The sequence below is a fragment of the Mesitornis unicolor genome, unplaced genomic scaffold (genome assembly GCF_000695765.1).
Source record: "Mesitornis unicolor isolate BGI_N332 unplaced genomic scaffold, ASM69576v1 scaffold10265, whole genome shotgun sequence".
Taxonomy (NCBI): Eukaryota; Metazoa; Chordata; class Aves; order Mesitornithiformes; family Mesitornithidae; genus Mesitornis; species Mesitornis unicolor.
In genome coordinates, this window is record NW_010186160.1 from 4,563 (window position 1) to 18,574 (window position 14,012).

At 40.6% G+C, this 14,012-nt stretch overlaps 1 protein-coding gene across 1 annotated transcript; it reads left to right on the forward strand.

Moving 5' to 3' along the window:
• Positions 1-2,380: 2,380 nt before the first annotated feature.
• On the forward strand, positions 2,381-11,289 carry IVNS1ABP (influenza virus NS1A binding protein). Its single transcript, XM_010185062.1, has 13 exons — positions 2,381-2,491; positions 2,828-2,997; positions 3,076-3,151; positions 3,906-4,079; positions 4,463-4,588; positions 5,962-6,069; positions 8,147-8,273; positions 8,821-9,045; positions 9,210-9,331; positions 9,515-9,641; positions 9,730-9,861; positions 10,031-10,204; positions 10,662-11,289. Exons 1-13 carry the CDS (start codon positions 2,381-2,383, stop codon positions 10,913-10,915), a joined length of 1,926 nt encoding a protein of 641 aa, XP_010183364.1. The 3' UTR covers positions 10,916-11,289.
• The last annotated feature ends 2,723 nt before the right edge of the window (positions 11,290-14,012 follow it).

Sequence of the window (14,012 nt, forward strand, 5' to 3'; positions counted from 1 at the left end):
CCAGGTTCACAGTGTGGCATTTAATCTGTAGATATAAATATAGGTTTGGAACCAGAGTGGGGAACTCAAGTGGATGAAGTGATTGATGTTTTCCTGAGGTGGCATCAGGGTCATGGAAAGTTCCAGAGTGGGTGTTTGGTGCACGTTCCCTCCCCCTTGCTGCTCCTCCTCCTCTTCTCCCCTCCCGAAAAAGCCCAGCATAAACAGCCCACCCGCATGCAGAATCCCAGCAAGGCTACTCCAGTCTGCACTACCAGTGCACAACTTGACCAGAACTTGACAGATTTGGTTCACAGGGTAGCAGAGAGACTTTTTGTCTAAGAAACTCATCAAAATAGCCATTTCTGACTTCATAGTTCTTTTTGAAGCACTGGAGACATGCCCAGTCATTTCAGACGTGTCCTTAATCTATCTTCAGTCCATTTTAGGCATTCAGTAGAAGAAGGCTATAAGTAGGTGAGTACAGGAAAAGCAAAAGGTAGGAGGCATGTGTGTTGGTTTCTTTTTTAAAATTTGGTCATTTTTGTTGTGTTACTTAAGAGTTATCTACTTGTGTAAGCAAGCAATAATGATCTAGATAGAGGAAATGCTGAAGGGTAGAATTGGTAAGGAATTGTCTAAAAGTGGGATTCAGCGGTTCTGACTTTTTCTCTAAGCACTAATTTAGCCACTTTCTTGTCTCCGTGAGTATAAAAATTGATGTGGTTGACCTCTTGTTAGGCTTGACAAGTGTATTGATGTCAGTATGGACTGTTTTTGTGAAGGAAAACTTGTTTGCTTCAGTCAGGAGCTGGTACTTTTAAAACACTGTTAAAGTTTCATCTGAAATACATTGTCATTACTTGATAACTTCTACTTTTTTGCAGATTATGATGCATGATTATCACAGAAGAAATTCATGTCTATAGCTCTTAAGGACTTTGTTACATCATCTTCAAGCCTGATAGTTTTGGAATCCGTATTGCAGCTGTGAAGACAGGTCTGCTTTTGCATTTCAAGAGACATCTTCCCTGTCAGAAGATACGGAAGCTTAAGTGCTCTGGTTTAACTCGGTGATACCACTGGATAATTTGAAGATCTCCCAGTTCAAAATTTAAAGTAATATATTTGCTAGGTAAGTGGATACTGTTAGCTGAGTCTATTCGTTATTACTTTTGCTGAAATTCTGTGACTTCAAAACTTTTGTCCTATTTTAATAAAACACAACAAATGGAAGTGGATACAAATGGATCATGATCTTTGTAAGAAAGATTACTGTTGCCAGTTTAGGGTCAAATGCTTTCAGTAGTGAGTGAGTTTAAAATAAACAGATTAACACTAGAATTATTCAGAGGGGATGTGAATAGCTATTTTTATTACTGATTTTTGCAATCTGCTTTTTCTGTTTTTTCCTCTAAAATTGTTGAGGAAAGTGTACTTTTGCATATGGTAGCAGCTCAAACTTAAAAGTTTGATTATTGCTTTTTTTTTTAAATTTATTATTTCAAATTCATTAAGTCACCTCAGGGTCATATTTTAGTGTTCTTGATTAGCTACCTGTTTGGAAAGTGAACTTCTCCTAAAAGTGCTTAACTAAAAAGAAAAAATTTAAAAAATTAATTAAATTATCTATCAAATAGCTTCCAAATTCACAAGTTAGTTTCTTGAAGTTATTTTTGCAGTCTTGGTCCAATTTACTTGAGATGGTATGTTTGTACATGAGTAAGGTCTTCAGGGGAAGTTGTTTTAGCTTTGTGATGACTTAAACTACTTCCTGCTAGTTGTTAGGAATTTATTAAATGTTGTCTGTTTCCTTGGTGCTAATGTTCTTTTGTGACTTACAGCTACTCTAAAATATTAAATTATTACTCATAAAATTAAACAAAAATTATTTCTGTAGCTTTTCTACTTCACTAGTTATGTTAAATTCTCAGTTCTTGTTTTTCAATGTAGCTGGTTTTTGAGTCTGTGCAACAAAAGGAAGCTGACCAGTATGGCAGATTTCATGCAGTGAGCAGAAAATTGTGATCCATCTACCACATCCGGTCTGTAGAGGGGAATGAAGCTTCTTGTGTAATCCAGTGGTTTCCAGCTTGCTCCCACAGCACTAGATCAGGTTCAGCGCGTAGTTTTGGAGTTTGTGCCTACTGAAGTGATGGGGATAAATTAAAAGTTGTGGCCTTGCTCTCTAAAAATCACTAATCGAGTCAATCCAAAGGATTGTTGTCTGCATGGACTCGGCAGCAGCAGTGCTCTTCTAGGCATTTTTTAGGTGCTTTTTTTTTTTAATTCCACATGAATGCTTGTTTGCAAACAATGTTTTAATAGTACTTCTATAATGAAGTAAAATGTTGTATCTGTAAACTTTATCCATTCTGTTTTCAGCCACACCAGCACCAAAATGATTCCTAATGGATATTTGATGTTTGAAGATGAAAACTTCATCGAGTCATCTGTTGCCAAACTAAATGCCTTACGTAAAAGTGGTCAGTTCTGCGATGTCCGTCTCCAGGTACCTTTTTTCTGTCCGAGTATGATGGTTGAATGCAGTGGGTTTTTAATTACACTATATAATGTTATGTGTCTCCTTAATAGTGAGGCATGAGATTTTAGAATCTGATTTTTTTGAAAAATGCATACTTAAAAAAAAAAAAAGAGAGATACTTTGAGAGAAGCAACAGTAATATTTTTTTTTTTCAGTTGACGTAAATTGGAGACTTTATTGACTTGACAAATTGATTTGAACCGTGATGTTCACTTGGGAAGGCCTTTATACTATTATAAAACAAACATACTTTAAGCAACCTTTTACTAGCATGTGGATTTCCTATTTGTGTTTCAAATAAAGGTATGCGGACATGAGATGCTGGCGCACCGAGCTGTGCTAGCTTGCTGCAGTCCCTACCTGTTTGAAATCTTCAATAGTGACAGTGATTCTCATGGAATTTCCCATGTTAAATTCGATGACCTCAATCCAGAAGCTGTTGAAGTTCTGTTGAATTATGCTTATACAGCTCAGTAAGTAGTTTTCAGAGAAACTAGAGAAACTAGACTTTAATTTAAAAAACAAAAATAATAAAGAAATTTCTTTAATAGGTTAAAAGCCGATAAAGAACTGGTGAAAGATGTATACTCTGCAGCAAAGAAGTTGAAGATGGAGAGAGTTAAGCAGGTACAGTTCTCGGCTCTTCAAAAAGTCCATTCTGCTTTCACAGGCTGACAGCAATATGCTTTCTGGTGTTAATGAGAGAAAAAAAATGATGGTTCTGTGGAAAAAGTGTTCAGTTGGATGAGTTTCTTTAGATGTTCATTAGCATTGCATTGATTTGAGTGGCATCACTGTGAATTGCTCCTCTTGTGCTAACTTTGTGCTGAAGAGTTCTCTGAAGTTAAGTTTTGTGTTTGTACACCCCTATAAATGAAATGGCTTTTGAATCACAGCTGGTTCCTTACCTTCAGGTTCATGGAAGCAGTGGTGGGCTTGATTGCATTGTGGGGCACAATTAAACCTGTCGATCTGTGGCAGAGATATGTGGAAAAAAGAAGAATCCATGCAGTCCTGAACATGAGCTTGGTAGTGCTTGACTTTGGAAACTTTCAACATAAATGGGGATAGCTTTGGCAAGGGAATTGGGATTCTTATCTTCACTTGACTGCGGATCAGCAGTTTTGACAAGGCGTTCAATAGGAAAGCATGGGGTCAGTGCATATGTGAGTAGCTTTAGAATGTGTGTGACTTTTAATGTATGCATATTCCTGTGAAAGGCAGCATTTTGTTTACAGCTCTAACACAGGTGAGGGGAATGACAACAGACAGTCACTCTTCTACAGTTAGAAAACAGCTGTTGCTCTATGTTGGCATGGATAGTTTAAACGTATAAAAATCTTGTCTATGTGTAAACTAAGATGCAGCCTTTTTTCTTAAGGTTTGTGGTGACTATTTGCTCTCCAAGATGGATGTTCAGAGCTGCATCTCTTACCGAAACTTTGCAAGCTGTATGGGAGACTCGCGTTTGTTGAACAAGATCGATGGCTACATTCAGGAACACCTTTTACAAATTTCAGAACAGGAAGAATTTCTCAAACTTCCACGATTAAAGGTTAGCTTAAGTTTGTAGGCTCCTGTTATGTGATTTCTAAAAAACAACCCAAGGAGCAACTATTATGGCTTCCTTCTTTGGGCGTGGGAAAACTTGGTGTACTGACTGGTGTGAAAATTATGGATCTGTGTAATATGAATATTACTGCGAACCTTAGCTGTAGGCAGTAAATACTGTCATCCTTTCTAAGCACAAAAGATAACTGCAGTTGTGCTTATGTATGCTTTCTACTTTCAGTGGCATAGGCTTGAAAACTCCTCGTAGGTGGTGGTTTCTAGCTCTGTGGTAAAGTGAGAGTGATGCTTGCTACATGAAGTACAGTATGCTGCAAATTCAAGGGTGAGACCTACAGAGTAAATCATCCTTTTCTTTTCTAATTCAAGCTTGAAGTAATGCTGGAAGACAATGTTGGCCTACCCAGCAACGGCAAATTGTACACAAAGGTAATCAACTGGGTACAGCGGAGCATCTGGGAGAACGGAGACAGCCTGGAAGATCTAATGGAAGAGGTTAGTCTTTGAGAAAATGGGATTAAACCTCTTTTATTAAAAATAAAAAGTCAATCTGAAGGATGATCCCTTTTTCTTTTTTTTTCCACTTTTTTAACTATGACCCTAAAGAATTTAAATTTTACTGTAGGTACCCCTAAGCTGAGAAACTGGGGGGGTGTTCAGGTGAGCTGAATGAACTGTTCAGTCTGGTCTTCTGCTCTTTCCTTTTTTGCTCTACACGTGCTGTATAGTAACCTCAAAGTGGCGTGTATCTCGCTTTAGAATTGGGGAGGTGGTACTGAAACTTGCCGTAGATTCTTGATGTTTTCCTTTGCAGGTTTTGCTTGTAAATGCAAAGTAGGTAAAAGCTTCTAATGGTTGTTCCTCCCCGTTGATTTATCTCCCCATAGGTTTATTAACAAAACTAGGATACCAAGGCTGAAGAACCAAGAAGAAACCTCAAGTGTATTGACACGTACAGAAGCAGCAGTCCTGCCCCAGTTCTCCTAAGAAAATCCGCTGTGGGCAGAGAACGATGATGATGATGATTTAATGGTGTTTACTTACTTCTTTACAGGATGCATTCTTTAAAGTTGTGTGTTGTTAAATGGCTTTACTCATGAATACTAATACTAGATGTAGCCTGGGCAGTTTTTAAATGGAAAAATGAGTGGGGAATCTAAATTTTTAATTGGCTGAAGAAAATGGACTTTACAAAAACCCATGAAACATCAAAGATTTCCCAGTTTGTTATCACAAGCACGTTAGATCTTCAGCAACGCTTGTATAGGCAAAAGTACATGTTGATACTGTCGTATATTCTCAAGTGTGTATTTCCTTTTGGAAGAACTTTTAAAATCTTTGATCATGTTGAAATTCAGATGCATTTCATTGAAACAGTTGCATCTGATGTTTAGTTGTGGACAACAGTTTCCTCCAGAACTTAGATTTGTGTTGTCTTCCCTCATCCCCATACCTTCCTCTTAAGAGTCCACTGTTGCCTTCTCTTAACTATTTCTGATTGAGATAAATATGTGTATCTTTCAAAGCAGAAAACTTTTTTGCGGGGATAACGAAAATGCTTGCATGAGACTGTGAATTTGTGTAATTCTGCAAATTAATGTGCCTTTTGCTTGTCTAATGTTTCTCTGCTGGAAAAACAGTAGAAGTCCTCGGAAAACGAAGATTTCTCTCAAGCTGAGGAAGTAAGGAGCCTTCCTCCAATGTTGGAAGATTGCCACCATGACATCTGCTTCCTTTTAGTTTTGTCATTCTGCTAGATTGAGATGAGCTGACGAGAAGTATGCTGGCGACTGCCTTTTGTAATCTGCCTGTAGCTAAGTAGCAATGGAGACAGTAGCCACATGGGTATTCTGTTGTTGTTTTTGCAGGTTCAAACGCTGTACTACTCAGCTGATCACAAGCTGCTTGATGGAAATCTGCTAGATGGACAGGCTGAGGTGTATGGCAGTGATGATGACCACATTCAGTTTGTGCAGGTACAAATTGCAGACAGTCTCAGGTAACTCCAGCTGGACCGGAGCAGTTTACAGCACACCTGAAGTCATGTGTACTGCAGCACAGAAAGCAGCAGTGGCTTTAACGGAGAAATACATGGTGAGAAAGTATCTTTCTCGCAACTGCTGGAGGCGATTTAGTCTCCGCTTCAGGTTTTTCAGCAGGCTGACTAAGCCTTTGCAAAACACAGTGCTTTAGGTTTGGCTTCAAAATAAACCTTAGGGTGTTAGAAGAAAGAAGAGGTAGAAAAGCAGACAGCTGTAGTGAGTCAGCTGTGGCTTTGTAGGGATTCGAGAGAGACTGTAAAGAATCACAGACTGCTCGGCTTGCAGTGGAGAATGGCTTACGCATCTACTAAATTTTGGCACAGAAAAAGATTCCAGACAGAAGTTCTAATCCTTCAGCTGCCAGCATCCATTTCTTCTATTCAGTTGCAAGAGTAATGTGTAAGAGATTTTAAAGAAGCAGCAATATGTAACGACTGATCTAGAGACAGATGATGCTTTGACTGTGTACAAATCAGTTCTGTCCTTTTTGAGATGGTAATTTTTAATTTTTCAGGTACAGTAATTCTCAGCTCCTGAAAAACTTAGCACACTGGAGGCTCTTTAGGAAGCAGAATGAACAAGGGCTAATAGATGTAAATTATCAGTTGCTTTGTCCAAATTACGGTTGTTTAAATTCACTGAGTTATAAGCAAATATTTTGTAACATTTTAACTCAGTGTAATGTGCTTATCAGAAAGTGTACTTCTTGAAATTTCCAGCTAATGTTTGTCATTTTAAAAGTGAAAAGAGAAGAAAATGAAAAGCCAGCTAATTTTCCAGTTTCTTATTTGTTTTTAGTAAGCCTTCACAGACTTTACCACATCTGGATACTACTCTTCGTAATACTTAAGGCTGAGAAGAGAACATTCAGAAAGTTCATTTTTAGAAATAAGGCCAAGAGTTCTCAACTTTGTGAGAATCCTTTCTGATAATAAGAGTTGCCGACTTTAGAAATTCTAAACAGCTGAGAGATTTAACACCGGAAAACACATAGATGACAGTCTTGGAAAAACTGTAATGTTTAAGTTTTTGAATTACAAAAATTTCTAATTTCTGAGACTGTCGAGGTAATTTAAGGCTAAGAGAATAAGCCCTTAATTGGATGAAAGTTCAGAAATAACACAAATGCTATCCACAAATTAATTGGCTTTCATTGAGCAGAGTATAGCAATCCAACTCTGTGGTGTAACGTTATCAGTGCGTTAGATGATAGATTTCAGAAGCTTTATGATAGTTCCCATTGAGATCAGACTCCAGGGAACTGTGCAAGAATGGCAGAGTTGGTACTGCTGCTAAACAGAACAGACAGAATGTTCACTTTCTGTGTTCAGTTCTAACGAATCGGAAAAAGCCTGCATAACCCAACCGTGCAGGGTAATCTGAAATGTGAAATTTCAGGGTTTTTTTAATTGAGGAAAAATAATGTAAGCTACAGTATAAATTTAATTGAAGAAGAAAAGAAAGCAGAAATCTCCTGTTAGTGGGAAGTATCAAGGGAGTAAAATCCAAGAAACAGCTAATCTGAGCACAGAGAGGAACTGAGGTGAAATTAATTTGTCTTCAGGGAATGAAGAGAATAGTTAATTCACTTCCAAGTAGCATTATATAACTAACTCCAGTTCCAGAAGCAGAGCTTGCGAGCAAGGCTGCTTGTTTGCAGATAAATTCTCTCCAAATGGATGTAGGTCTTGTGCTAGCAGCACGATTTTCAAATGTAAGGCATACTCCCATCTAGGAGTTTAAACTGATTTCTCGTCAGACACCAGCACTATAAAGGTGCAGTCACAAGATGCAATGGGGGTACCACAGTAGGATGTAGCGTTGTTTTTAGCCACTGTTGCTGAGTAGGCCAGATGTTCTATTGAAAATTTCAGTGTGCTATAAATGATGCTTTGCAGAGGTGGTAGATGAAGTGTTCTCTTTGAATAGTTACCTATTAGCTTAGAGAAGCAAAGGTAGAAGGAGATGTAGTCTCTGGCTAGGTTTCTGTAGCTGCCTTTTGATTTTGCAGAAGAAGCCACCACGTGAGAATGATCACAAGCAGATTAGTAGCAGCTCCTCTGGAAGTCTTTCTCCAAATGCTGCTGTTCAGAGTCCTAAACACGAGTGGAAAATCATTGCTTCAGAGAAAACTTCAAGTGAGTAACTGGGGCATGGTTTGTCTAAAAGATGTCTGGTATTGTGTACTTACTGCCTCCCACTCCCTGGGGATTTCCTTCAACATCTCTAAGAAATGCAGAAGTGCTTTTTCTTACTGATGATTCAAGTCAAGGAAATGGCCCAGTAATTTGTGGGATATTTCTTACACAACTGGGGCCAAATTGGGATCACTTACCTCTCGATTCCTTATCGACAGGGGTATCCCTAATCCCATGGTGTGTGTAACTTACCCAGAAGGTCCCAAGAAGACTGGCAGTGCCTGATTAATTAACAGAGCTATTTGCTCTGTGTGTGTTTGAGGAGACACTCTCCTCATGTCTTTGGATCACTATCTTGTATCCTTTAAGCAGTGTATTAATAATCTAAAACTTGTCTTTTCAGTAACTAGGCTAACACTTGGAACCAGTAATCAGCAAAAATAAAGTTTTCACACTTCTAAGGGGAGAAGCCCATTCAGAAGACCCAAGTTGGCATTCCCCTAAAATTTTATTCTACTGGTGTTCTCTCTTTTTCTTCTGCCACTAGGTAACACCTATCTGTGTCTCGCTGTTCTGGATGGTGTCCTGTGCGTGATATTCCTGCACGGCCGTAACAGCCCTCAGAGCTCTCCCACCAGCACGCCACGACTGCTGAAGAGTCTGAGCTTTGAGCTTCAACCGAATGATATCATAGAGAAGCCCATGTCTCCAATGCAGTACGCTCGGTCTGGACTGGGCACAGCTGAGCTTAATGGGAAGCTAATAGCTGCAGGTAAAGGAAATCATGAGGGTTCTTTAAACAGCTTAATTGTTGCTCAGTTAGGAGTGGTGGGGGATGACAGTGGCTTCTTAACTCTAAATGCTATATTAGAGTCAGCATTCTGCAGCGTCACTTGGTCTTTGGAAAGCTGATACCCTCTCACCTTTTGCCTTTAGGTGGCTATAACAGAGAGGAGTGTTTGCGCACAGTGGAATGCTATGATCCGCAAAAGGACACGTGGACTTTCATTGCGCCGATGAGAACGCCACGAGCTCGGTTCCAGATGGCTGTTTTAATGGTGAGTGGTGGGTGGGGAGCGGAGGGAGGGTGACATTATGTCAATGTAGGGGCACAAATAGGGCAAACTTTACAAACTGGCAACAGAAGTTGCTTAATTGTAGCTACACAGTTACTAAAGTGCTAATAATTGGAATTTTTTGTGTACTTATATGTGAAGCAGGTATTTATTTTTTCCATTTAGGGTCAGCTCTATGTTGTGGGGGGGTCAAATGGTCACTCAGATGACTTGAGCTGTGGAGAAATGTATGAGCCAGAAATAGATGACTGGACTCCTGTTCCGGAGCTGAGAACCAATCGCTGCAATGCAGGTAACACATCTGCAGTTGATCAACTGTTGGGGGATTTTTAAATTTATTCATTTATTAGCTTACTTATTATTGTATCCTATATGAACAGGAGTATGTGCCCTGAATGGAAAATTGTACATAGTTGGTGGTTCAGATCCTTATGGCCAAAAGGGACTTAAGAACTGCGATGTGTTTGATCCCATCACAAAATCTTGGACAAGCTGTGCTCCCCTTAATATCCGTAAGTGTGTTGTGTAGTTTGGGACAGAAGGAGGAGAAAAAGGGCAGTTGAAAAACTGCAGGTTTAAAACCAAACCAAAGAAAAAACCCTGTTTAAATCTCAGCTGTTGTGGCATGCTGTTAGGGCATGGCCTCTGTGCTGGGCTGTAACTGCTGGTGTTTGATTGTAGGGAGGCACCAGTCTGCAGTTTGTGAGCTGGGGGGGTATTTATACATCATCGGAGGAGCAGAATCATGGAACTGCCTGAATAGCGTGGAGCGTTACAATCCTGAGAACAACACTTGGACCCTGATTGCACCCATGAATGTGGCTCGCCGAGGAGCCGGAGTGGCTGTTCGTGACGGTAGGGCTTCCACAGGCTTCAGCAGCCTCTTGTGCTTGATGAATTTTTCACGTTAAGCTACGATGCAAATAGAATACAAAGCGGTGTTCCTTCTCAGGGAGGAAACAGTACAGTAAGAACCTGGCTAGGCCTCCAACTTAATTAAAAACTGGAACCAGAGAAACAAAAAAACCCCTTGTTTTGGGGCATTCGCCCCCACCTCTTTGCAAAACATGCAGCTTCCACAACTGCATTTGTTTGAATTTGGATTCTGCGCTTACTCTAATTTCCAGTCAGCTCTAACAATCAAGAGCAGGCCCAATACCATCACTTCAGACCTTGAATAAGGCAAAGGCTTATGACAAAAAACCTGAATTTCCTTCTTTTGGGCTTAGTTTTCCTTCCCGGAAAGGAGGCTGTGGTAGGTGACAATGCTGGTGCTTAGCAGTGAAGTGTTTACTTTGTTTCCTTTTGCTAGGAAAACTCTTTGTGGGCGGAGGCTTTGACGGCTCCCACGCAGTGAGCTGCATGGAGATGTACGACCCTGCCAAGAACGAGTGGAAGATGATGGGCAGCATGACGACTCCCAGGAGCAACGCCGGCATCACCACGGTGGCCAACAGCATTTATGCAGTTGGGGGATTTGATGGCAATGAATTCTTGAACACTGTTGAAGTCTACAATCCAGAAGCAAACAAGTGGAGCCCCTACACAAAAATTTACAAGTTTTAAGTGAATTAAATTCCCCTTTCAAACTAACAGGCTTAGTGATGTAATTGTGTGTTAGTAGAGGTACACATGTGAATAGGGTTGGGGAGGGCATAGATGTTGCCAACAGCAACACAGAGCTTTTGCATATTGCATATTAACGTGCTGTACATATTTGTTTTGGAAAGAATATCAAGATGAAGGGTTTTTTGTGTATTTTAGAACTTTGTTTTAGGGGTTTTTTTGTTAAGATTTTTTTTGAAGATAATGCAAGATAAACTAGACAGGGCATATCATTTCAGGAGTTTCCCCTGGTGTTTGTTTGGTCACTTTGCACATTAAATGACTGTTCTTGTAGGATGTGTTCTTGGGGCAGGAAGTGTAAGGTTCATGGGGGGACCATTTTTGTTTTATTTTTCATCAGGCCTTGTTTTCCTTCAGTAACTGGAACAATCTGTAACAAGAAGCCTTATTTAAATAGATATAATGGCTATTTTTTTTATTAAAAAGCTGACATGCCTGCCAATACCTCCTCTTTTACAATTGCCTTTTTATAACAGTTTTTATATACTCAGCAGAGTATTTTGTCTGTTGATGTAAAAATGGCAGGTCAGTGGTTATTGAAGCAAAGAGACAACCTTGGAGTTTGTAAAGAGTTGTGGGAGAACCAATTTGCCACTGGACATGGCTTCTGAGCTTTTGCCTCTGCTGCAATATTGTCACTTAGTATGCAACGCCTTTGTTAGAGCGGAATGGAGTTTCTGAACATAACATAGCTGTGACTTTCTAGGACAGGAAAATTCTTTTGGCTTCATATTATTTTGACAAAAAGGCAGAGGGTGCTTTCTGTACAGCAGTTTTATCATGGGGGGGGGAGCTGACCTTTGTGAAACAAACCCTTTGGTGTGGGGGTTTCTTGTGGTTTTTAAACTCCTGCCAGTTGGCAATGAAAATGTATTCTTGGTTAGTAACCGTCTTCAGTTTCTTTTTCTAATACTGCAAGCTGAAAGTGTGATAGAACATGAATAACTTGATTTTGTATATGCTCATAGTACTATGTTTCAGTTCACTTTCTCTATTCATATGGATAAAATGTTGGTTAGGATGACTTGGTGTCTCACGTCTAGTGCTGCACTTCTAACTCCTGGTGCCAAACTGAGCACTGCCTGCTTGCTGCCAATGCAAACACATTAAAGGTACCTTGTGGAAAATCCTTGAACCACAGGATTGCTGTGATGTGTCCTTGTGTTTTCTTTAACCAGGTGGTTTACAAACAGGAGTTTGTTATGTTAAAATAGACATTTCAGATGTAAGAAGGGAGGCTGTTTAACTGACCCCACCTTTGAGTAGAACCAAAGGGTTAAGTGTCACATCTACCTGCCTGCAATGTGGGAGTTATGCTTAGTTCTTGAGAGTGGCAGACTCGGAGTAGGCAGCCTTTGGCTCCTGGTGCACTATGGCTGCTGGCCGGGGAGGTTTCCCTGCTGCTGGGCTGCTCTCGGGCTCAAGTTACTAAAAGCTCTGTGCAGATTCATAGGGGTCTCCAGAGGGAAAAGGGGGCCAAGTGAACAAGAAGCAAAGAAGTGCCCAACCATGGTGAAAAGAAACACCCAGTGCTGTTGTCAGAAACCTGAGCTCATTCACCTGTGCTCCTCAGCAGTAATTAGCTTTAGGAAATTAATCCACCAGTAATGACTAATGTCACTCACTACAGCTTTCTGATCCAGGCCTCTGCTACAGGTTATTGCACATAACACAGGGGAGTCCTGCTGACGAGGGGCGCGAGCAGGCTGCTACAGCTCTACACTGGAGCAGAAAAACAACAGAGCAAAGAGCTTTACCGATGACTCCAAGCTGTGAAGCTGGGTGCACTTGAACGGGGAGGAAGTACTTGCCCTGATCTGTCTCAGCTGCCTGACCCTAGAGTGTATCAAGAGTAGATGTGAGCTACAGCAGGCATCATGTGCTGAAGCTGGTCCAGCTTCCTGGATTTGTGATGCAAATTGCCAATATAAGCTTTATTTGAGCAGAACAGACTTATCCCACAGCTGTAGGGTAACAACTTGACTGGAAACAGCCCTTAAAATGACTGGTGCTCCAGCAGCAGCCCTGCCAAGCTGCTGCTCTCTGACTTTTGAGTGTCTAGGGGCAAGAACGGCATCAAACTTGGCATCACGGCCATTAGGCAACGTGAGAACAGAGCTCTTCAAAGTAACACCACCACATAGAATCAACTGCCATTTACTGTAACAATAAATCAGATTTTTTTACAATAAAGATTTTACAAATACATCCAAAAGTTAATATTAAAATAAACACTAGAACTTTGCCAGTCATGTCATCTCTGTACAGATAGATACATAGAAGAGGTAGCTTTCAAGGCCACGGCAGCACTGAAAATGGCTTTTAAAAAGTTTCATGGACTGAAAGTGGTTTTGGAAAGCAACGAAGAATACATTCAGCTAGAGCTGGAGAGCAGAGATGAGACAAGTCATGGGGATCACCCCCAGGGAAACCGCTCCTGCCTTTGCAAGAGAAGGTGGCAAGCGAGAATGATGACTTCTCCAAAGGAAGCTCCCAGCAGGTTTCTGCTCTATGAAGATGAAGCAGATATTTTAACAGAGAAATAAAATCTCTTTCCACTGAAGAGCTGCAGGACAAGCACACCTGCATGGGGGGGCGAGGAGGTTATTTTGTTTGTGTTTTTTTTTTTAAAAAATGAAGATTAATCCCTCTGTCCCCATTCCATATCCTCTCTTAAGCCTTATATATGCACTGCATAGGATACACACCTGCGTTCCAGTCCTTCGTGTCCGCAGGGGTAGCAAGCAGCACCACGCATATCACTTTGCATTCAGCCGCTTGCCTTTCCAATCTCAGCTATCACAAAGTCCTTTTTCTCACCTGTCACTTCTCAAGTGCTAGCAAAACAATCTTTATGTGGATTTTGCTACACGACCATTAGCAAACCTCCCTCCTCACATGGATGTTTAGGATCCAGCACAGCAGGCTCACACGTCGCCCATAGCGATCCAGGGACCCTCACTCAACACAGTCAATTCCATCAGCTTCCCATTCACAGCAGAAATCCTGATCTTTAACATACATAAGTAGCTAGTCG